Genomic DNA, 22,500 nt, shown 5'->3' with positions numbered 1-22,500 from the left:
CTTCCAAAGTGGAACACATTCTGACTCTCTTCCCTTCTGCAGAGATCTCCATTCTTGGAGACTTCAATGTTCACCACCAGCTTTGGCTTTCCTCTCCCTTCACTGACCATCCTGGTGAACTAGCCTACAACTTTGCTATCCTCCATGACCTAGAGCAATTGGTGCAACACCCTACTCGTATTCCTGACTGTCTTGGAGATTACACCCAACATTCTTGACCTTTTTCCCCCAGCCTCAGCCCCAGCCCCAGCCTTTTCATCCCTGCCTCTCCCAGTGCATCCTAGCCTCTCCCAGTCCATCCCAGCCTCTCTCAGTGCATTCCAGCCTCTCCCAGTCCATCCCAGCCTCTCCCAGTGATAATAAAGCAATTTGGATTTAGGAGAGGGAGATTGTGTGTTTATAAACTTACTGAGTTACACTTAGATCCTATAGAAAACTGTTATCAAATGGCATATAACATTTTATGCCTACCATCTTAAGAGATGGTACCTGTAATAGTACTGTAATGTAGTTAAGTGCTGCATCATACATGTGTGTGTGTGTGTGTCAAGCCAGCCACCAGCCAGTGCTTGTATTGACGCCATACCAAGTCCCCAAGCTTTCAAGCTCTTTTGAGCCATATGACATTTCCCCAGTGGTATATAAGACACAAAAGTTATAATTAAACTCCATATTTGTGAGCAACTATACATAAGAATACCCCATAAGGGATCTAAGAGTGAAGAGAGTTACATGGAATGTGATTAGAATGCTTAAGGCTTTAACAGTGTAGGTCTCTTGTCTCTTGTCTCTTGTTATTGTCTGTTCTTCCTTTCAGGTCAGCAATCCCCAGGAACTCATCATCCACCACTTCTGTCTTGCATGTTGTACCTGTGTGGGTAAATATGGTTTATAGAGGGCTTGCCTAGTGTAGTCTTGCAGCTTCCCCTATGCTCTTATGTACATGGCAAGATATGTTAGACTTTGTCCTTAAGGACTGCTTTGCCTTGGCCTCCCTGTGAGTTTGTCAGCCAGTCCATATACTGTACTAGGTAGATAGAACTGAAGGTCATCATTGTTGCTTTCAAGCGTTAGGTCTTCTAAACTTCACCTTCGCTGCTTTCAAAAGGCTCTAGATGAAGTTACACTGATGCTTATACAGGTCTAATGCCAAATTAACAAGATTTCAAATTCATCAACAGGAGGAAAACCTTCTTGAGAACCCATCTATGTAGCCTCTGAAAATGGTCATGGTGAGAGAGCAGAGGATTTCAGAATACGGGCCATGGTTTCACACGTGCATTGCTACCTACCGCATACTCCAGCAGCAGCAGCAGACAGCTAAATGCTGCACCACCCATCAAAAGGATGAAGATTGCAGCCACATCAGAGAGGCTGGCCGTGATTTTAGTCTTCCTGCCACACGTTGAGGTTCCCTGATGATAGCCATTTGGTCCTCAGCTTGCTCATCAGGCCTGACTCGCGCCATTCTTCTGCAGGCTGTAGGAAGAACAAGGTGAGTGTATGAGGATTTGTAAAGAGAAAGTTTGGTATGGAAGACTGAAAAGGAATATTGTGGAAGAAGAAGCTGAAGTATATTATGCTTATATGTTGTGTAATGTAGTAAAATGCAGGCGCTGTATGGAAATGAAGTCACATCAGGATTTTATAAAGAGAAAAATTTTGTTACAGAAGATTAAGAAAGAATATTGCCATTGTTTTCTGTCCCTTGCATCTTCCTCTGTGACTCCTATCCTTCGCAGTTCCATCCCTCCATCCATTTTCTGTTCTTCTCCTCAATCTTAATTCATACACATGCACACACACACCTGTGGTCAAATATCTTCCTGAAGGGTGAATTTTTTTTGCAAGCCCAATTAGCAATTGCCTCCTGTGATGTACCGGCCTGGCAGTTCCTTGATTCTGCAGGAGTCCGCAATATGAAGGCCACGAATGTAGTAGTTTGTTTGTGACATCCACACCTATGAACACATACTTACCTGCCAAGTGAGTTTTTTTTTTTTATTTGTTTTACTTATTTATTTTTTTTCATGTAAGAGATGGAATGGCCAAGGACAACAAAAAGAGCAAAAGGAGGAAAAGACCCACTGAGCCTGCCAGTCCCCAAAGAAAGGTCAAAAAGATCATAGATAAGTTTTATGAAACCTCCCTCTTGAAAGAATTTGAGTCCTAGGAAGGAGGAAATACAGAAGCAAGTAGGGAGTGTGGGATTAGTTAACAGTGAGATTCTGGCGGTGGTTATGCTAAATTGGGAAATGTATGTAGCTTTATCTAAATGAAGGAATCTGGCTGATTTATCTTACCTGATAGAAGAATCTTAGTGTTTTTATTTATCAGAGGTAAGATATGAAGCAAATGTTTATATGATAATTCCAAATTTGAAGCAAAATGTTTATATGATAATTCCCAAGTTTGCATCTTTATCAATTATAAGGAGAACTAATTGATGTTTTTTTCTCTTCTCCCCAAGCTGCTAACTCTGTACATGGGCCTTATCCATCCATGTATGGAGTATGCTTCACATATCTGGGGGGATTCCACTCGTACTGCTCTTTTAGACAGGGTGGAATCAGAAACTTTTGTCTCATCATCTCCTCTCCTCTAACTGACTGTCTTCAACCTCTTTCTCATCACCACAATGTTGTATCTCTAGCTATCTTCTACTGTTGTTTTCATGCTAACTGCTCTTCTGATCTTACTAACTGCATGCCTCCCCTCTTCCTTTGGCCTTGCTGTACAAGACTTTCTTCTTTCTCTCATCCCTATTCCCTCCACCTCTCTAATGCACAAGTCAACAAGTATTCTCAATCATTCCTTACTTCCTCTGGTAAATGCTGGAACTTCCTGCCTGCTTCTGTATTTCCACCTTCCTATGACTTGAATTCCTTCAAGAGGGAGGGAGGTTTCAAGACACTTTATCCTTCAGTTTTTGACTACCACTTGACCCTATTTGGGGACTGGCATCTCAGTGTTCTTTAATTGGATGTTTTGTTGCCCTTGGCCAGTGTCCCTCTCACATAAAAAAGGAATTCTTGGCAACACTGTTTCATCTTAAGGAATTTAATGATTAACAAAACTATGCCAAAAATTCCCAAAACATTCCAAAACACCCAACAGAAATAATGAGACACTCAAAAATACACTAAAATCATCAATAAATGTCCCCAAACATCAGGCACACAAAAAGAGATGAATGTTCCATGAGAAGCAATGAAAAATGCCAAAAAACACTTTTAAAATCTTGGAAAAAACCACCAAAACATCAAAAAGACGAAAAAAAAAAGGGAGACGAGTCCATAACATACGGAAAATTTACCTGACACCAATACAGAAGTTGTGAAGGACTTACCATTCAAGACCTTCTCCAGTCCCTCACTGTAGGAGTTTACTAAGTTATCTGGGGACCTCAGCACCACTTTCTGCCAAGCCTCTCTTAGCACTCGACACTCATCTGTCTGGGAGCCCACGCATGTTTGCTGCTCCCAGGGGAGAAAAGGAAGGCATGTTATAATCTCACCAGACTGATGTGGTGATCTTAGATTGTTCAAATCCTCGGTGGTTATTAGAGGCAATCTTGATCAAGGACTAATTAAAAGAGCCTGGTGAAAGCCAGCTGAGAGAAGATCAAGGGAAAGAGAGAGTGAGACAAAAGGATGGAATTGTGCTAGAACTGCTAAGGATGGAAGTTACAGAGGGAAGATGCAAGGGACAGACACAATTGGAAAAGATCTGTGCACAGTGCCACCCTCTCACTCAATACAAGTGGCAGAAGCACAAGAAAAGGAGGACTGTAGTCACATTAATATTTCACATGGTTTAGCCTAATAATCAAATGTGCACGCTGATTGCAATTGCAGTACACTGACTAATTGATTTAACCAGTATTCTCAATTATATTTATTCCCTTTTCTGGTTGACAAACTTCCTGCCTGCTGCTATGTTTCCTCCTTCCTATGACTAGAACTCTTTCAAGAGGGAAGTTTCAAGACACTTATCTTCCAATCCTTTTAATCTTTCTTAAAGAAATGGCATCTGTTTTTTTTTTTAATTATTCTCTTTCTCTCTCTCCCTCCCTAAGGCAGTGCTCCTCTTACAAAGGAAAAATAAATAAATAAATAAAATAATTAATTTACAAATCCAGGGCTGGATTTGTGTCTGTGGAGGCCTGTGAGTGTGGAGGCCATCTACCTGAAATATTTATATTAATATTTTTGTATCTGTATTCCATGCAGTTTTTAATACATATAATATATTATAGTGAAAGGGAGCATACTTATTTAGTGTAAATGAAACAAGTGGTTATTTTGATAGTAATAAAAAAATATTTAGTTCATAGAAAACTAGTGTTTGATTAATTTAAGTTTCTTTCACTTACAGAATACTTATGTGGGAGACTCCTCAGATTGTGGAGACCCCAGATTGTGGAGGCTCCTGGGCACAGCTGGTCTTTTTGTGGACTCCTAAATCTGGCACTGAACAAAATTCTCTCTCTCTCTCTCTCTCTCTCTCTCTCTCTCTCTCCCTCTCTCTCTCTCTCTCCCTCTCTCTCTCTCTCTCTCTCTCTCTCTCTCTCTCTCTCTCTCTCTCTCTCTCTCTCTCTCTCTCTCTCTCTCTCTCTCTCTCTCTCTCTCTCTCTCTCTCTCTCCTCAACTCCTCAACCACTGGATGGTATATCAGTTCACACAGCAAGAAGCCAAGGACCCACCGAGGCTGTCACTTGGAAGAGGTCATTGTTGTTGCATCCAGGCATCCCAGCCTGACTGCCTAGACAGGTCCCGCAGGTTGCTGAATGGCAGAGGTGCAGGCTGCTCCACAGCAAGATGTGAGACCAGTGTGGCAGAGTATGATGTGTACACAATGAGGGACACACTGTAGCCAACCCAGTAGATTACCCGTGCTGCAGTGCTGATTGGGTAGGTGTTGGAGCCTGCAGGAGGAAGAGGAGGAGGGAAAGATGCCATGAAAAGGCAATTTTAAGACATGGAGGATGATGCAAAGGCAATTTAAAATCTTTGAAAGTAACAGATCTTTTTAAAATTAAAAAATGTAGAAAAGACCATTTTAAAATGTTTCAGAGATGAAAATGCAATTTAAGAGTTTTTCCTCATCATTTCTAAAAGATTTATATCTCATATCTTACTAAGAAAACTGTTGATATCATCATATGAAGAGAACTACTGATAAAATTAAATATATTACTTGATATCCATATCAGTCATATTAACACCACTTGCTTATATTGCTCATGCCAGAACTAATTCAAGTTAATATCAGCTCAATTATGAAAATACACCAGGTATCATGTAAAGTTTCCCAGTTTTAAATCTATCCTTTAATAACTGTCTTTCTGTATTTCCATCTTATCAAACATTAAGCACCACTACCCTTGCATTCAACTTAGTCTCATACCCCAACAGGTCCTCACCCTGCTGTAGGAGGGCTGGCAACATGTACCAGCCATCTTACCAAACACTAAATGCTTCCACACTTGAACTGACCAGTCTTACACCTCAACAGGTCCTCACCTTGTTTTGTAGGAGAGCTGACAACATGTACCAGCCAGCAACTCCCATGCTAACAGGCTTCTCCCCCCATGGGGTATGTAGCACCTCTGGAGTCGCTCAATGAAGAAGAGGATGCTAGCGAGACCTATCATGTTTAGCCAGGATGCACCAGTACAGAGCTGTGTGTCCATTGGGGTTGTGTAGGCAAGGCATCTTCTTGGCAAGGTCCTCATAGGTGGCCACAAACAGTTTACGGCTATGGGATGAGAACTTGTCTTGTGAGTATGACATTGGGATGAGTGTTAATCTGATTTTGTGTTACCTATGTTCTGTGGGGAGTGGGTGTTAATGTGATTTTTTGTTAAGTGAATGCTGTGTCTGACCTCCTGAGGTGTAGTATGGTGGGCCACAAGATTGTCCCTTTCCACTAGGGGCTGACAGATATTAAGAGTGTGAATGTGTGTGTGGTGCCTTGTTTGGGCCATTTTGTGTGTGATTGCCAGCCTGATATATAGACAGCTAAATCGTTAATGAAGTTAAGAGTGTGAATGTGTGGTGATTTGTCTGCGGTGTCTTGGGGAGGATTGTTGGCCAGGTATATAGATAAATAGATTATAATTTGGATTAACAGTGTGAATGTTGTATGTGAGTGTATAGTGTATTGTCTGGGCCACCCTGTATAGGACTGCCAGCCTGGCATATAGATAGATCAATCTAATTATTTGACATTTCATATTCTGAACATTTTGCTGATCCAATTAATCCTGTTAAGGGAGCACTTTGTTCACTATCTTTAAAATATTATTTGATCATCACCTGTATCTCTCACCTGATGATATAGATAGGCTGGGTTGTAGGTAACAACTTTCAACCTCTCCTCAGTGATGGATAATTCAGAGGACAGTGAGGTCAGCTTCCCCTGACTGCAGAGCTCCTACCATGCCTGTCCACTCATTGCTTGAGCTGTCCTTCAGTTTCCCATAGGCATAACCTTCCAGTACATTGAAAACTGACTCTGTACAAGAGAGAGAGTGGGGAGAAAAAATAGTGTTGTGTATTGAGGGAAAGAAAATTTCTGTCTTGTCTTCTCTATTTAGGGGAAAGAAAAGGAAAAGGGGAAGTAGTGTCATATGCATTGAGGAAAAGGAAAATTATTCTCATATGCACTGAGCAAAAAGGAAAAGTACTGTGATATGTACTAAGGGAAAGGCTGGGTGTACTGAAGGGAAGGAAAAATACTGTTGGCGTATTTATTGAGGAAAAGAAAAAAATACTGTCATATGTACATTTTTTAATTTGCTAGAAAGAAAAGTGAAATATACATATATATGTATAGTTTATTTTTCATATCAGTCACAAGTATGGATGTTTGTTTCCCTTCTTTTTTTTCACATGTACAGCTACCTCCTCAAATAGCATGTATTTTCAAAATTTCAAGCTGCTGTGATGATGAAATAAGCCTGGAAGAAAAATGACAAGGAACAAAAAGTAATGAGAATAAGTTTTGTGGCAACTATTCAATAGGTGTCACTTTTTCACTCCTCCACTTAGACCGATACAATTGAACACAAAATGTGAAAACTTACGAGAAATTGTGTGCATCCCTTAGTGCAGTGACAATATCCCCCACAAAACCAGTGATATTTCCTCCACCCAAGTAGGTTGACATGAACTCAAACACCTGAAATAAAGTAAATGTTCACAATTATCTGAGAAAGCTGCTGTTTTTTTTTCAGTACAGGCAACTTTCACTCTGCACATTTTTTTTTTTACATGAATTCAGTTTAATATGACCTAAAATACTTTAGATATTGAATTTCTACAAACTTTTCATTTAAGTATGATTCAACTCAACCCACTCATTTCCATTGTAAGCTCTCTCTCTCTCTCTCTCTCTCTCTCTCTCTCTCTCTCTCTCTCTCTCTCTCTCTCTCCTCTCTCTCTCTCTTCTCTCTCTCTCTTCTCTCTTCTCCTCTCCTCTCTCTCTCTCTCTCTCTCTCTCTCTCCTCCCTCCTCTCTCTCCTCTCTCTCTCTCTCTCTCTCTCTCTCTCTCCTCTCTCTCTCTCTCTCTCTCACCTTGACACCCACACCCTTCATATGGTAAGCCCTGGAAGTCACTGCGGCGCTCAAGTCTGTTTGTAGAGTTAACCAGCGAGAATCCTTTTGTTGGTGTCCAGTTTCCTGCAGCTGTCCTCCACCACTCCACTCCTTGGCCCAACCCTGTATATACCTTTCACCTGCATGAAGTTCATTTGCATTGATATTAACACTGAGAGGTGAAGTAAAGTGATTGAAAAATGTCTTGTGTGGTGCCAGAAGAAATGAAGTCAGTATTACATAATAGTTATGCTAAGATGATAGGTAAAAGTGTTGAAAATAAGATATAATTCAGATTTAAAAGAATTAAAAAGCTAAAAACTACAAGCTATGCAGACTGGGATTTGAATGTACTAATTGCAGATGAAGTATTGACTCCAGTACAGTGTGTGGAAAAAGTTACATTCCATCATTAAGTAAAGTAAAAACTGCATGTGTTGATTATTGCATTAATAAGGCTTAAGTGTGAGGAAAGCTTCTAAGTACAACCTTATAGATGCAATATTCACTTTGGTCTGGATATTAATCAGTCAGGTGTTGTGTAAGAAAATTACAACATTCACCTGGCCATTTAACATAGGAATTAACTAAATTTCTAACATAGAGGCTAAGATGTGAGGAAATGCCTGGTGAATATATTCATATAGATGCACTACTAACCTGCTTTTATACATTAACCAGAAGCAGGTAGGTGTCATGCAGAAAAAGTAAGCTTATTCACCTGTCATGTACCTATTCCTCAACTTGTCTCAGGTATCATAGAAGGCATAGAGATTAGAATTATGAATATATTGAGTTTTAGGATGCAGACAAGCCAGGTGTGTATGTGTTGTGGTGCAGGAAAATAAAAGCATTCAGCTGTCTCACATCCCAGTTTATTAGTGCTGAGTGATTAGGAAACTTTAAAAGATTTAAAAGATTTGAAAAAAAATTGTGGATAGGATGATAGGTGGAAGTAGGTAGATATGTTTCCTACAGAGACTGCCACATGTAAACCTGATGTGTTCTTGCATCAAGCCTCATTTTCCTGTATTTTTATGTTCTTACCTTGATTAGAGAAGGACATGTGTTGTAAGAGGCATAGAGGAGATCTGAGTTGATGAAGATGTTGAGTGTCAGGGCATGGACGAGGAAAGCAGGCATGGAGGAAGGAGTGAGCAGCAGTAGCCAGTGGGTGCTTTCCATCATGCCTCCTTTGCTGGCCTGAGAGAGGATACAGAGACAGAGAGACAGAGACAAAGACAGAGAGAGAGAGAGAGAGAGAGAGAGAGAGAGAGAGAGAGAGAGAGAGAGAGAGTGAGAGAGAGAGAGTGTGTGAGCGCCACCTTGCGAACCCCCCAAAACACCCCAAAATAAAAAAAAAATAGATAAATCACTTAAGATTAATAGAAACCCACCTTTCAAATCCTCAAACCCCAAAACCACCTAAAAAATCCAAAATTAAACCCATAAAGCCCAAAAGCACCTAAAACTGATACAAACCCATCTAATAGTGGTAGTATTAACAATAAAAAATAATTGGAATAATAATGAGAATAGTAATAATAATGGTAGTGATGATAATAATTATGATAATGATATAGTGATAATAATAATTGTAATAATAATAATGATAATAATAATAGTAACAATAATGATAATAATGATAATAATAATGATCATAAAATATAGTACTGCACTTCGTAGACATATTTTCACTACCTGGTCAAGAAAAGCTTGTGTTGCATTAGTATAGGCAAGGACGTAACCATGAGAGAAGGATGCGTGGGGGTCGAGGAGGAGTGGAGAGGTGGTGTGGGTGCGGATGTTGACAGTCCTATGAGCCGCCCACAGCCTCTTATACAAACCTGAAGCCATGGCACACCTGTCTGAGAACACACCTGTGGGAATGTGTGGGGTTAGTGGTGACTGGCTGACTTTTGTTTTATTTTCTTCACTGGTTTTTGGTTTTACACAGCATTGCCAGGGAAAGATAATAATAATAAGGAAAAATACTGTGAGTTGTTGACTAGTGGTGACAAGGATCTTAAGGCACTGTCACAAAACAAGTAAGCATGTGTGGTGACCAGGTACAGTTTTCAAAAGTTTCTTGGATGAGTGAGTTCAGTTAGAGTTTTTGTCTATATCCTCTTTATATACTTGAGGTGTTATGAATGATTTGAACCATTGTCAATGACCAATATAAACAGGCTGCTTTGCCGGTTACCTCATAGTTAATAGTTTGCAATCCCCACAACCAGTGCATTTGCTGGAGTAGTTAGTAAGCTGGTGATACAGGAGTTGTGTTGTTTGTTAGTGGTGGCAGTGGTGGTGGTGCCTTTGATGCGACTGTTGCTTAACAAAATCATTCATCATGGGACAGTATTCTTCGCACACACACAATCAATATACGTACATAAGTAAGACACACAAAGTCTTGCGTCACCTCAGTCTTCTGTCAAGTTTATCTGTCCTTTCTTGCATTCCTTCCTTCTTTTCTCTCTCCACATGAGAACACTTTCTTTCTTCCCGGATAAATCCTTAGCTATATTGCAGCCATTATGTCTTGGCAAGATGTCTCACACACACGCTTGTCATGGCAGCTTCATTTTCGTACATTTCCTAAGCTTCCTTATTGCTAGCCTTGTCCTCTCAGTCATTTACTAAGCATTCAGGTTCAATTCTTCATCTTTACTCAAGTTAGTTAGCTATGACTGCATGAATCCTTTTGATTTGCTTAGATAAATTTTCCTTAATGTTTTTCTCTCAGGTCTTATCTTTTTATTTGCTTATTTTATGAAGTTATAACAGGATTTGCTTTCCCCTTTCTCTCTTAATTATCATTCTTTTCTTTTCTTTGATTACGTGAATCTTGTACTTATTAGGAATCACACTTTTTTTCTTATTTCCTAGAACGTATTGATGAATGTACAAAGCGTAAAGATATACGCATCTCTTTCTGTATGGTCAGTGCATGTGTGTATGTGTCTCTGTATGTCTATCTGTGTGGGACAAGACCATGAAAAAAATGAGTTTATCCTTTACTCCTTAGTGTTCTCACCATGATGCTCAACATTTAAAACATCAATCATAATAGCCTTTCTCAGTATGCCTCAAGTAAATGCTTCACTGCTGTACAAAGCAATAATTCACTCTACACAGCTCTTCAGGCTCCATTCAACAGTGTTATCCCCTTATTTTGAAACTCTCTGCACTTTCAATCATCAGGACTATTTCTATTGGTTGCAGAGATGACTGACTAGGTTCTCAGGAGTGTTTCTCCTGATGAAAATATAAAAATTTTGTTAATTTGTTTTTAGAAACATAAAGAAGCACTTCAGAAAAACCTATCTAATTTCACCATGACTATCCTCAGAGGCCTCAAAGGTGATTAGCTGTGTTCTCAAGAGTGTTTCCTGTTAATGTAGAAATCTTGTAAAACACCCTTAAAAAACCCATATAGCCTCAACTAGAATCTTTCAAAAGTAGTTCTAAGACAATAATGTAGAAATCTTGTTAATCTGTTACTAGAACAATAAAAAAAGAAAAAAAAAAACTTAAAACCTGCTTAACTTTAATGAGAACTTTTGAAAGTAGTGGAGATTGTAACACAGTAGTGTTTCAGAATACGGTTCTCTCTTGTCCCTGCATCATTTCGCTGCAACCCAATACTTTAACTGCTAGCACAGGAAAGGGTTGAATGGACATCCACCACATTATTTAGCAGCAATAGGACTTACTCACTCGATCTTTAACGAAGCAGCGAGAGTCAATAGAAGGCTTTGGTGGCCCCTGGAGGTAAGCCTGACCATCCCTAAGACTTTTAACAGGGTGTTTCATAACTCATTCTTAGCTATGCTGTTCCCTATGCCCTCCTTACCCTCAAATTTTTCTCCACCCTGTCCTCTTTTTTGTCATATCTAATCTCTTCCCTTTTGCCTTTTGTATCTTCCTCCCTGTTTCTTATTCTTCCTTCCTCCTTTCTTCATGCTTCTCTTCTTCCTACCTCCTCTTTTCTTGCATGTTTTCCTACTTGCTTCATTTTATCCTGCCTTACCCCTTCTTTCTCTCTGCCTCTTTCCTTCTATTCCTATTCTTTTCTTCCTCCCATTCTTTTCTTTTTTCTGTCCTTTCATTCCTTTTCTGCCATCACTTCTACTTCTGTCTATCTTTCCCCCTGCCTTCCTCATTTCTTCACTTTTCTTCCCCTTTTTCTTCCACTATCTGTGCTCTCCTTCTATCTCTCATCCATCCTTTCTATGCTGTTTTTCTTTTCTCTTACTCTCATTTCAGTTCTTCCTAATGTCCTCTATCTTTGTATTTTTCTTCTTCCATTTTCTTAACCTTCCTTCCTTCCTTCCTTCCTTCCATGGCTAAAACTCGCGCAATATTCACGAACTCCTCTCGTTAATTTTATGTGAATGGCTTCGCTTTCTTGTCAGGTGTGTGTGTGTGTGTGTGTGTTGTATAGATCTTTCCTCTCCTCTTTGGCAAGTCGGCTGGCAAACAAAGGCGTGTGTGTGTGTGTGTGTGTGTACACATTAGACACACAATCAAAGACTGTGATGCTAAAAATAGCTCTTTTTTTCAAGTAATAAGAATTGTCTAGGTCATTCTCTCTCTCTCTCTCTCTCTCTCTCTCTCTCTCTCTCTCTCTCTCTCCTCTCTCTCCTCTCTCTCTCTCTCTCTCTCTCTCTCTCTCTCTCTCTCTCTCTCTCTCTCTCGTTTTATTGCCTAAACCACTCATGCATTCCACTTTCCTACCATCACGTCTTACTTAACTAACATAACATAACACAGCCACACACTTCATCACTCTTGTCAATCTTCACCACGTAAACAAACACGTGAACGAGGACTGATGCCTTGATAGAAATTTATGAGTCGTGTGTGTGTGTGTGTGTGTGTGTGTTTGTGTGTGCGCGCGCGTGTGTGTCACGCGCTCGTGTCAGCAAGTTGATAGCATGTTTACTTGGATTTCAATCTTTGTATTCTTCATGTGATAGCTCTTGCGTGCTTACGAGGTGTGTGTGTGTGTGTGTGTGTGTGTGTTTTGGGTGGTGCAGAAAGTGTAATGTTTGCATGTCTCTCGCTTCGCTTTAGTGCTGGGGAAAAATGCTTGGATAGATTGCAAAGGAATATGTTGAATGAATTATTTGGAATAATGAAGCACAGAGTGTGGGAAAGAGCTTTAGTGTGTGTGTGTGTGTGTGTGTGTGTGTGTGTTTGGTTGGTATACGAAGCGCTGTTTTTCATTTCAAGTTCAATTTCAGCTCTTTCTTTCAATAAACATGAAGTTATTGCGGAGTACACTCCTGAAAATGTGACAAAATTGTAAAGTTCTTAAAAAAAATACAAGTAATAGAAATATTACTACGTGGTGGTGAAAATACTCTGAACTATAAGCATAACTCGCATTGCTACCTTTATTCACATTTGACTGATGATACACACACACACACACACACACACACACACACACACACACACACACACACACACACACACACACACACACACACACACAGGAGCTTGCAGAAAAAAAAGACGAATTATATAGCAAGGTGAAAATAGTAAATTAGATTAGAAGAGTAAGCGTGAGAGAGGACAGACAGGCGACTTAATTATTGCCAGGTAGTTTGACAGGTGAAGAACAGACGACCTTGATGTAGATAATGAACAGGTGTGAAGATAAAGAGGTGATTGCATTAACAATTAGCGTGAGTAAGCAATATAGATGATAGATAATAGGCAGGTGTAAAGATAAACGGGTGAAAGTAGCGTGGATCAACATTACAGATGATAGATAATCAAATAAACAGGTGGTCTTGTTATCAATCAGTGTGAAGAGACAGAACTTATGGATTATAAGTGAAGTAAGATAAATAGTAATCAGGTGTGAAGATTGTGAGGGTTAGCGTGGAGGGAGTAGGGGAAGAATACGAGTAGATAATGAAGGTTTGCAGAATCTTTCACTTGTGGTTAGGTTAGGTAACTTACAGGTGACTTTTGCAGCGACTAATGGCGAAGTATGTACAAGACAGCTAAGACTGAATAGTTTGAATTGAGGAGCGGAACAGGAATAGAGTAAGGGAAGAATACAAGCAGATAATGTGGATGTTAGGCTTACGTGATAGAATACTACTACTTCCACCACCACCACCACCACCACTACTACTACTACTACTACTACTACTACTACTACTACTACTACTACTACTACTAACTACTACTACTACTACTACTACTACTACTACTACTACTACTACTACTACTACTACTACTACTACTACTACTACTACTACTACTACTACTACTACTACTACTACTACTACTACTACTACTACTACAAAAACATACGAGACAAACAGGCCTCGTCATGTGTGGTTTATCTTTGCACCGAAAGTAACTTGTCAGAAGCTCCCCTATGGCAATTTATAACTAGGAGAGAGATCAATATAGACATACATCACCTTCACCCTTCACCTTACCGCCTAATTGCCTCGCCTTCCCACCTCATCCTCACCTGGGGAATCGATTCGCTGGATACGTGAGGTGATGTCACGCCACGAATCTGCCTTGATATTGTCACCTGTCATTACGTGTTCTTCGTGGTAATAAGGGTAACATTCTTGTGCAATGTGTCTTAATATTGTCACCTGTCATTACGTGTTCTTCATGGTAATAAGGGTAACATTCTTGTGCAATGTGTCTTAATATTGTCACCTGTCATTACGTGTTCTTCATGGTAATAAGGGTAACACTGAGGTGGACATGTGGATTAGAGATGATCGTGAGAAATATAATAGGACTGCAATCTATTTTTATCTTGTTTTCATTTACAGTGGTACTCCGTATACGTGTTCCTTGACCCACCATTAATTCTAACTTGGCACACGACCAATTCGTCACTTGGGTGAGTATAACATGTGTTATTCTTTTTGTGACTACTGATGGATTTGCTAATGGTAGACATAGTGATTTGATGGAAGGAAAAAAAGTGAAAAAGGTATCTGACCGTGTGAGACGTAAGAAGAAAAAGAAGAAAAAAGTGTCTGCAGGTTTAATGAGACGAAAAAAAATTATCTGAACTTTATGAAACGTATAAAAAAGTATCTGAATATAATGAGACGTGAAGGAAGAAAAGTATGGAAAGTATGATAAATATAAGAAACAATCCGTAGATGCGTGCCGCTTGAATCTTGGTGAACTTGAAAATAAATAAATATATATGTAAAGGCCTATTCCTCGCTCCCATCCTATCAGTCATTTCCCATCACTTCTTCCCATCACTCTCCATCCTTCACTCTTACCTTCTTACGCATTTCTGCATAGCGTGTGCGGTTAAGACCTTTGCATGCGTCAATGTGTGTGTGTGTGTGTGTGTGTGTGTGTGTAGATTCTTTTGGATTATTATCATTATCATTACATTTGCTTGTTATTCACTCTTGAAGTGTTATAACTCTCTCTCTCTCTCTCTCTCTCTCTCTCTCTCTCTCTCTCTCTCTCTCTCTCTCTCTCTCTCTCTCTCTCTCTCTCTCTCTCTCTCTCTCTCTCTCTCTCTCTCTCTCTCTACCACTCACCTCCTTCGGGATCAAATATGAAGGTGATGGGAGACCAGGCACTGGCAGTGATAACGTCATAGATGAGATGAGAGAGACAGGAGCAAGTGGTGGTGGTGGTGGTGGTGGTGGTTGTTGTGGTGGTAATGGTGGGCGGGATCCACACGATGCTACAGATTATGAATATGTTTATTTTTCTTGCTGTCATCATTGTCTTGTTGTTGTTGTTGTTGTTGGTCCTTCTTCTTCTTCTTTTTCTTGTCTTTTTTTTATTTATTAATTTTCAGGTTGACATTAATGTAGAAAACACTTCTTATTAATATCATCCGCTTCACCCCTTTTTCATTATTTTTCTGACTTAATTTTTACATTATTCTTTCTTTTTTTTTTTTTTTTATTTATGTTCACTTCATTTGTATCTATTTTAGGTTTTCTTATATTGTTCTGTTTGTCGAATATAATTTTCTCTTTTTCCGCTTTTTATAATCTTTCAAGTATTATCTTTTCTCTTGTGTGTTTTCTTTATTGTTTTTTTTTTCTCCTCGTTTTCATAAAGGGAAAATGAAAGAAAATGGAATCACTATTAGTTACTTATGTTCTATACTGGTCTTTTTAATCGCTACTTTAACGGAAGAGGAGAAAAAATAGGTAGATCATAGACAGAATGATAACTTGATATTACTAAAATTAAATGGAATATACGAGAAAACAATAGTAATCTTATCGAATAGTCTTGATAAGGAAAAAAATACATACTATCCATTCACCAAATAATAGAATAAAAACTGAAAAAAAATTCGTAGATGGATAGGTAGACATGACTAATATTACTGATAAAACAATAGTAAATTTATCTAATAATCTGAAGAAAACAACGTAGTGCCAATTATACAAAAATGACACACGTAGACAAATAAAAGAACGAAATTATGTATTCAGTGTCGTTCTAAATATGAATATCCGGCTGAAAGAAATAATCTTGTCGAATATTATAAGCAACATTTTCTTTTATCCTCATTTACCTCTTAATCAGTCTTCCCTTACCTGCGAGTACCCAAATTAATGTGCAGAAAAGCGTGTGTTTGTGTGTGGCTGTGGTGGTGGTGGTGGTGGTGGTGGTAGTAGTGGTAGCTGACACCCACACCCACACGCACATCCCATCACGCCGCCAACCAGACTAACACACGCCACGCATGCCACTTCCTTCCGAGTCTTCCCTCCTCAATGTTCAGAAAATCGGTAGACTCCCAATATTGTTTCAGAAAAATCTGGAGTTTGGGTCAGGATATTTGTAGAATTTCTCTCTCTCTCTCTCTCTCTCTCTCTCTCTCTCTCTCTCTCTCTCTCTCTCTCTCTCTCTCTCTCTCTCTCTCTCTCTCTCTCTCTCTCTCTCTCTCACTACGTCTTCAGTTTATTGAAGTAGATTCTAAAATTATTCTCAAATTAACTTCGACCTCATGGAAAGAAAAGGAATATGAGTGTTCATAATGAGAGAGAGAGAGAGAGAGAGAGAGAGAGAGAGAGAGAGAGAGAGAGAGAGAGAGAGAGAGAGAGAGAGAGATTATTTACTAGTATCGACGGAGAGATACTGTGCTTATGGGTTGTAAGAGAGAGAGAGAGAGAGAGAGAGAGAGAGAGAGAGAGAGAGAGAGAGAGAGAGAGAGAGAGAGAGAGAGAGAGAGAGAGATTGTGTGTAGGGGAGGAGAGGAGGGGAAGGGAGACGGATAGACTTGAAAGAAAACATACTTACATAGACAAATACAGGCAGATAAACAAAAAAATATAAACAGAACACACATTAGAATCAAAACAAAAGAGAGAGATACGGAAAAATAAAGTAAAATAGAAATACAACGAATGAGTAAAAAAAAAAAAAAAAAAAAATGCGGAACTTAAGAACTTCAAAATAGAAGAAGAAGAAGAAGAAGAAGAAGAAAAAAATAGGGTAGATTAGTTTCTAAGCTTCTGTAATTATGAACTCGTAATAACTCATCGAGGCTTTAAGATTTCAATGTGCTTATCTAACTTGTCATCTCCTGTAATAAACACACCATTTGTTATATTTTATTATCTGTCTCTACGTAACGATACCGCATGTCGTGAGTGTGCTCTGAATAATACACACACACACACACACACACACACACACACACACACACACACACACACACACACACACACACACACACACACACACACACACACACATGCACACACACACAAAGGGAGAGAAAGACATTCACCGGTTTTCATAGCTACAGATACTGTTTTTCATAAATACATAAGAAAATAATTGATGCTGTAAGAAGTCGTTAGGCCTACACGTGGCAGTCCCTCTAAGAAACATACCTACCTGTTTTCTCTATCACACGTGCTTTAACTTGTAATTAAAAAATACCTGTTGAAAGTGGGTTTCTTCACTCACCTGTACAGTATCTTCTATTTATTCTCTCACCTTTCCCCTCTTGGTGGTGATGGTGGTGGTGGTTGCGCAGAATAATAACCCGCAAACAGCTATATATATTTTATTTCAACCATTCCTCTTTTTATAACAGCGTAAGACCTAACGATGATCAAATTACGTGTCTGTTCTTTCCTCCGTGACTCTCTACATACCTTTGTATCTCTCCTCCATCCCTTGTCATCTCTCTTCGTCAGCAGAATTAAGGTGACCCTATTACTATTATAGAATTTGCACCGTTTTCTCAGTGACTTTTCGCTTTTCTCAACAACTTTTAAAAGGTTCCAGTAAAAGTTATTGGAGTGTCAGCGCTTCATCTTTCCTCGATTACGTTTAACAAGCTTTAGTGGAAGTTATTGGGAAGATCAGCTTTCCAGCCTCTTCTTGGCTACTTTTTAAGAAGTCCTGAAGTTTTTAGGGTTTTCAAGAGAGTTTGCGTTATTTCAGTGACAGTTTGACATCAGTTAGGCATCATTAAAAGGAAAAGAACCTGATTGTGGTTATTGAACACAATGTGAAAGTGCAAAGCGCTTAAGGATACGTTACTATTACTACTATTACTACTACTACTACTACTACTACTACTACTACTACTACTACTACTACTACTACTGATAGCAAACTACTTCTTTCCTACTGTGGTGAAGAATGCGTTCAACTGTCTGTGTGTGTGTGTGTGTGTGTGTGTGTGTGTGTGTGTGTGTGTGTGTGTGTGTGTGAGTATGGTCGCGGTGCGTGTCGAAGGAGTGCTTAGAATGCGTCTCATTTCGGGAGTCGCCTTAAAAATAGTGCAAACAATGCCACGATAAAAGCAAGGGAAGGGAAGCTGAGGCCGGCAGAGATCCCCACGCTCCTGGTACATTCACACACACACAGACATCAATAGGAACTTAAACGCGCGCGCACACACGCATACCCTGACCCACACGCGCAGTCCTCTATAAGGTTTAATCTGAGTTAAGTCACACACACACACACACACACACACACACACACACACACACACACACACACACACACACACACACACACACACACACGACTAATTTTCATCTTGTGTGCGTATCTCAATGGTAAGTTTTTTCTTTATTTTTTTCCTGTGTGTGTGTGTGTGTGTGTGTGTGTGTGTGTGTGTGTGTGTGTAAGTAGTTAAGTAAGCAAGCAAAGAGGCAGTAATTGATAGCGTCCCTGACAATTAATTAATGGAGACTGCTGCGGATTGGTGTGCGTAACCTCATTAGCTCACCTGTCACGTGTTCATCCACCCACGCCGTTGTTGTAGTAGTAGTAGTAGTAGTAGTAATTATAAGTAATAATAATAATAATAATGATAATAATAATAATAATAATAATAATAATTACAAACATCAAGTGTATTTCTCCTGCTAACCATGTAGTACTTGTTAATCATATAAATCGTGTAAACGCTTCAAAACTCGTGTCCCTTCAAGTAGAGCCTTTTGGAAGTAGTGGAGATGCGGCGCAATGTTACCAAATATGAGTCCCATGGCAGGCAGTTACCACTCACATTTTTCCCACTGTCCCCTCCCCTTTGGTTCATGCAAAGAGTATAAGCAATTTACATGTTGAAAGAGGATAGCAAATAATAGGTCAGTGTCGAGTGTTAGAACTGAGCTTGCGTGAGGGACGGGAGAGGAGGAGGAGGAGGAGGATGAGGAAGGAAAAAAAGGAAGGAAGGAAGGGATGAAGAGAGGGATACGATGATAATGGTTAGGAGATGGTTGTTTAAAAGTTATGTGGGCGAGAAGAAGTTAAAGGGAAGAGGAGGAGGAGGAGGAGGAGGAGGAGGAGGAGGAGGAGGAGGAGGATGAAGAGGATAGGACGAAAACAAGGATGACGATAATTAAGAAACAAACGTTAAGGAATGAGGTATATGGGAGAGAAGAAGAAAGAGGAGGAGGAGGAGGAGAAGGAGGGTGACGAGTAAGAGTTAGAAGGAGAAATAAGATTGAAGAATGACAGTGATTAAGAAATTGGCGTTTAGGAATTATTCATGTAGAAGAGAAGGAAGAGGAGGAGGAGGAGGAAAACAGTAAGAGGAGGAAGAAGAAGAGATAGGAAGATGGTGCGGATTTAAAAGCGGGTGCTTACTGCCTGATAAAGTACTTATTGAACAAATATGCAGTAGGAAAAGGAGGATGGAGGAGGAGAAACAAAAAGAAGACAGAAATGAAGAAAAGTGAAGTCAGTTAATATATTCTAATAAAGCGAAAGAGAGAGAGAAATTTTAATATATGGTGAGGAAGAGGAGGAGATAATAAAAGAAAACTACTAAAGACAAATGCACTTCTTATTTTCATTCATTTTTTTGCAGGATTCACTGGATGAGGAGCAACTAGGAGGTCAGTGTGTGTGTGTGTGTGTGTGTGTGTGTGTGTGTGTGTGTGTGTGTGTGTTATCGCTAAATCTCTCTCTCTCTCTCTCTCTCTCTCTCTCTCTCTCTCTCTCTCTCTCTCTCTCTCTCTCTCTCTCTCTCTCTCTCTCTCTCTCTCTCTCTCTCTCTCTCTCTCCTGCAGCGCTGAAGAAGGCCTTTGATTCCTTCGACACAGACGGCAAGGGCTACATCACTCCAGAAACAGTCGGGGTGATCCTGAGAATGATGGGCGTCAAGATATCAGAGAAAAATCTGCAAGAAGTAATAGCGGAGACGGATGAAGACGGTAAGACGAAGTGCATGCATCTTTAATTTTACGAATGTCTACCCTTAAAATGTTCAAGTTTTCTTTGGTGTTTCTGCCTTTGAGTGTTTTTATTTATTTATTCATTTATTTATTTATTTATTTATTTATTATTATTATTATTATTATTATTATTATTATTATTATTATTATTATTATTATTATTATTATTATTATTATTATTATTATTATTATTATTATTATTATTATTATTTTATTTATTTATTTTTTTTTACCGTGCCTGCCTTGTCTCTGTTTTCTTTGAAGTTTCTCTCTCTCTCTCTCTCTCTCTCTCTCTCTCTCTCTCTCTCTCTCTCTCTCTCTCTCTCTCTCTCTCTCTCTCTCTCTCTCTTAACTTCCACATCAATTCTTTAAATTCTTTAACAATGTAATTATACAGTTTCATTACCTGTAATCCCTAAATATTTCTACTTGTATTTATCTCAATCTTTATATCATTATTTCCTCCTTCAGGCTCCGGGGAGTTGGAATTTGAGGAGTTCGTGGAGTTGGCAGCCAAATTCCTTATAGAAGAGGACGAGGAGGCGCTGAAGGAGGAGCTGCGTGAGGCCTTTCGCATCTACGACAAGGGAGGTGCGTGGTGCAGGGAGCTCTTGTGTTTGGGGGACTTGGAGAGGACGAGAAAGGATTTGAGTGAGGAGAGGGCGAGAAGTATAAAAGAGAGAAATGAAAAACAAAGATGGTTTGAGTGGATGGGAGTAAAGAGAGTGTTTGCCTTACTGTCTTCTATGAATACTTTTTCCATGCTGCTTTCTTTTTGTCTTCAGGCAACGGGTACATCACCACGGATACACTGAGGGAGATTCTGCGTGAATTAGACAACAGACTGACGGAGGAGGAACTTGATGGAATTATTGAGGAAGTGGACGAGGACGGCTCCGGCACGCTGGACTTCGACGGTGAGAGAGAGAGAGAGAGAGAGAGAGAGAGAGAGAGAGAGAGAGAGAGAGAGAGAGAGAGAGAGAGAGAGAGAGAGAGAGACATTTTTGTTGTATCATCTATCTTATATATTTTTTATTTCTTTGTATGAAAATAGTGTTTTGGAAGAGCGAAGGAGACAGGGAGGAAGATTAAATAGGGAATGAATAATGAAGGAAAGGGGAAAATAGGAAGAGGAGGAACAGACAGTAAGTGGTAGATATGGGCAGACTTGGGAAGAAAGAAAAAAAAAAAAAATAGGAGGAACAAATAAGAAAGGTGAAAAAAATAATAAAACAGAACAGGAAAAAAAAACCGAAGAGGAGGAAAAGGAAGGAAAGAAAACTAGAAATAAACAGAAAAGGAAAGATGGAGAGAAATTAACGCAAAACCGAAGAGGAGAGGAAAAAAAATAAACACGAAAGTGAGTAAAATTATCTTACACTTTTATTTTAGAAACACATAAGGTGTCACACTGTCATCACTTGTTCCTCTCCTTGTTGCAGAATTTATGGACATGATGGCTGGCTAGAGGCGCGGGTGTCAGTGAACCAGGGACCGTCTGCCACTCACAGGAATCAGATACCGAGCTGAAGGTTTGACCACGTGGCAAGGGTCAGTAGATGAGTTAAAAATTTGTAGATGTAGTATTTGAATCCGTATTTCTATTCTTTCGTTTCATTACGGTTTATTAGTGAAAAAAGTGTATTTTAATTCTTCTTTAACTTTTATTGTAATAAGTTCAGTTTTCCCTTTTCTTAGTATTATATTAGATGTAGTTGTTTTTATGTCTTTGTTTTTGGTATTATTTCTGTATTCCACTAGGAATTTCATTTAGTTAATGTATTTAATTATTTTAATTTTATTTTTCATTTATTTTATTGTGTATCCAATTTTGTTTTATTCGTTTATTTATTTATCTATTTTGTTCCCGTTTCAAAATTGGTTAAGGACTACAAAACAATGCTAGAAAAATAATACAAAAAAAAATAAAATGAAAATAAATAAAACAAAATAATAGTAGGATAAAAAGAAGTTTGGGGCATCAATGAAAGCGTACCTGTACTTGGACACGTGCCATTGTAATGTAATAGTACTCGTAATGGAAACCAGTCCTGCTTCCGTGGCCACAGAGAACAAGATACACCTGTACCTGGACATCCCCATAAATATCGTAGGCAAAAATATGTTGTACTCGTGGAGCGCTGAAAACGTGGTGGGTAACTAGGAAGCGGTACAATAAAACGTGTGATGGGTAA

General features: G+C 39.2%; 3 protein-coding genes and 2 long non-coding RNA genes across 22 annotated transcripts in view; 3 read left to right on the top strand and 2 right to left on the bottom strand.

Annotated features, from left to right (window-relative positions):
* LOC135091896 (syntaxin-binding protein 5-like) overlaps positions 1 to 1,321 on the top strand; it is a 16,731-nt gene extending 15,410 nt beyond the window's left edge. For 13 of the 14 annotated variants that reach the window (XR_010262690.1, XR_010262689.1, XR_010262686.1 and 10 more), the window contains 2 exons: positions 818 to 878; positions 1,185 to 1,321. Coding sequence is in view for 1 of the 14 variants with exons in the window: in XM_063989958.1 (XP_063846028.1) it covers positions 818 to 878; positions 1,185 to 1,214 (91 nt within the window). In the remaining 13 variants the exon portion in view is untranslated. Of the gene's footprint in view, positions 1 to 817 lie in introns of all 14 variants that reach the window. The other variant, XR_010262688.1, reaches the window with a different exon arrangement.
* On the bottom strand, positions 655 to 1,415 carry LOC135091898 (uncharacterized). Its single transcript, XR_010262696.1, has 2 exons — positions 1,293 to 1,415; positions 655 to 870 (listed from the first exon to the last, which is right to left on the bottom strand). It is a non-coding gene; the product is annotated as an uncharacterized LOC135091898 (long non-coding RNA).
* Positions 1,416 to 1,864: 449 nt separating this feature from the next.
* Positions 1,865 to 4,621, top strand: LOC135091895 (uncharacterized). The gene is made up of 2 exons (XR_010262682.1): positions 1,865 to 1,986; positions 4,378 to 4,621. It is a non-coding gene; the product is annotated as an uncharacterized LOC135091895 (long non-coding RNA).
* A 1,987-nt stretch (positions 4,622 to 6,608) lies between these two features.
* Positions 6,609 to 16,305, bottom strand: LOC135091891 (uncharacterized). 4 transcript variants are annotated; one of them, XM_063989955.1, is made up of 5 exons: positions 16,187 to 16,305; positions 9,303 to 9,481; positions 8,649 to 8,804; positions 7,581 to 7,741; positions 6,609 to 7,185 (listed from the first exon to the last, which is right to left on the bottom strand). In XM_063989955.1, exons 1-4 carry the CDS (start codon positions 16,296 to 16,298, stop codon positions 7,649 to 7,651), a joined length of 540 nt encoding a protein of 179 aa, XP_063846025.1. In that variant the 5' UTR covers positions 16,299 to 16,305; the 3' UTR covers positions 6,609 to 7,185; positions 7,581 to 7,648. The 4 variants fall into 4 exon arrangements, with proteins under 4 accessions (XP_063846025.1, XP_063846024.1, XP_063846023.1 ...); XM_063989954.1 differs by lacking the exon at positions 9,303 to 9,481 and having other exon boundaries at positions 6,609 to 6,964; positions 7,091 to 7,185; positions 16,187 to 16,304; XM_063989953.1 differs by lacking the exon at positions 16,187 to 16,305 and adding an exon at positions 15,164 to 15,353.
* Positions 16,306 to 18,291: 1,986 nt separating this feature from the next.
* Positions 18,292 to 22,500, top strand: part of LOC135091893 (troponin C, isotype gamma) — a 4,339-nt gene continuing 130 nt past the window's right edge. The window contains exons 1-6 of one of the 2 annotated variants that reach the window (XM_063989957.1): positions 18,292 to 18,676; positions 19,939 to 19,966; positions 20,174 to 20,284; positions 20,777 to 20,896; positions 21,091 to 21,222; positions 21,748 to 22,500. The exon at positions 21,748 to 22,500 is cut by the window's right edge and continues 130 nt beyond it. In XM_063989957.1, the coding sequence (XP_063846027.1) occupies positions 18,674 to 18,676; positions 19,939 to 19,966; positions 20,174 to 20,284; positions 20,777 to 20,896; positions 21,091 to 21,222; positions 21,748 to 21,773 (420 nt within the window). In that variant the 5' untranslated portion in view covers positions 18,292 to 18,673 and the 3' untranslated portion in view covers positions 21,774 to 22,500. Of the gene's footprint in view, positions 18,677 to 19,938; positions 19,967 to 20,140; positions 20,285 to 20,776; positions 20,897 to 21,090; positions 21,223 to 21,747 lie in introns of both variants that reach the window. The other variant, XM_063989956.1, reaches the window with a different exon arrangement.

Source organism: Scylla paramamosain, chromosome 38, assembly GCF_035594125.1.
Source record: "Scylla paramamosain isolate STU-SP2022 chromosome 38, ASM3559412v1, whole genome shotgun sequence".
Classification (NCBI taxonomy): domain Eukaryota; kingdom Metazoa; phylum Arthropoda; class Malacostraca; order Decapoda; family Portunidae; genus Scylla; species Scylla paramamosain.
The sequence above is the reverse complement of the archived record's forward strand: the minus strand, read 5'-3'. Positions and strand labels throughout refer to the sequence as shown.

Bases quoted from the DNA above. Each gene is read 5' to 3' on its own strand.
- LOC135091891 (XM_063989952.1), bottom strand. From the start codon at position 15,353: ATGATGACAGCAAGAAAAATAAACATATTCATAATCTGTAGCATCGTG. The intron at 8,805-15,163 runs GTGAGTGGTAGA...ATCCTCTCTCAG, and splicing joins CATATTTGATCCCGAAGGAG to GCCAGCAAAGGAGGCATGAT. The intron at 7,742-8,648 runs GTAAGAACATAA...AACTTCATGCAG, and splicing joins CATGTCCTTCTCTAATCAAG to GTGAAAGGTATATACAGGGT.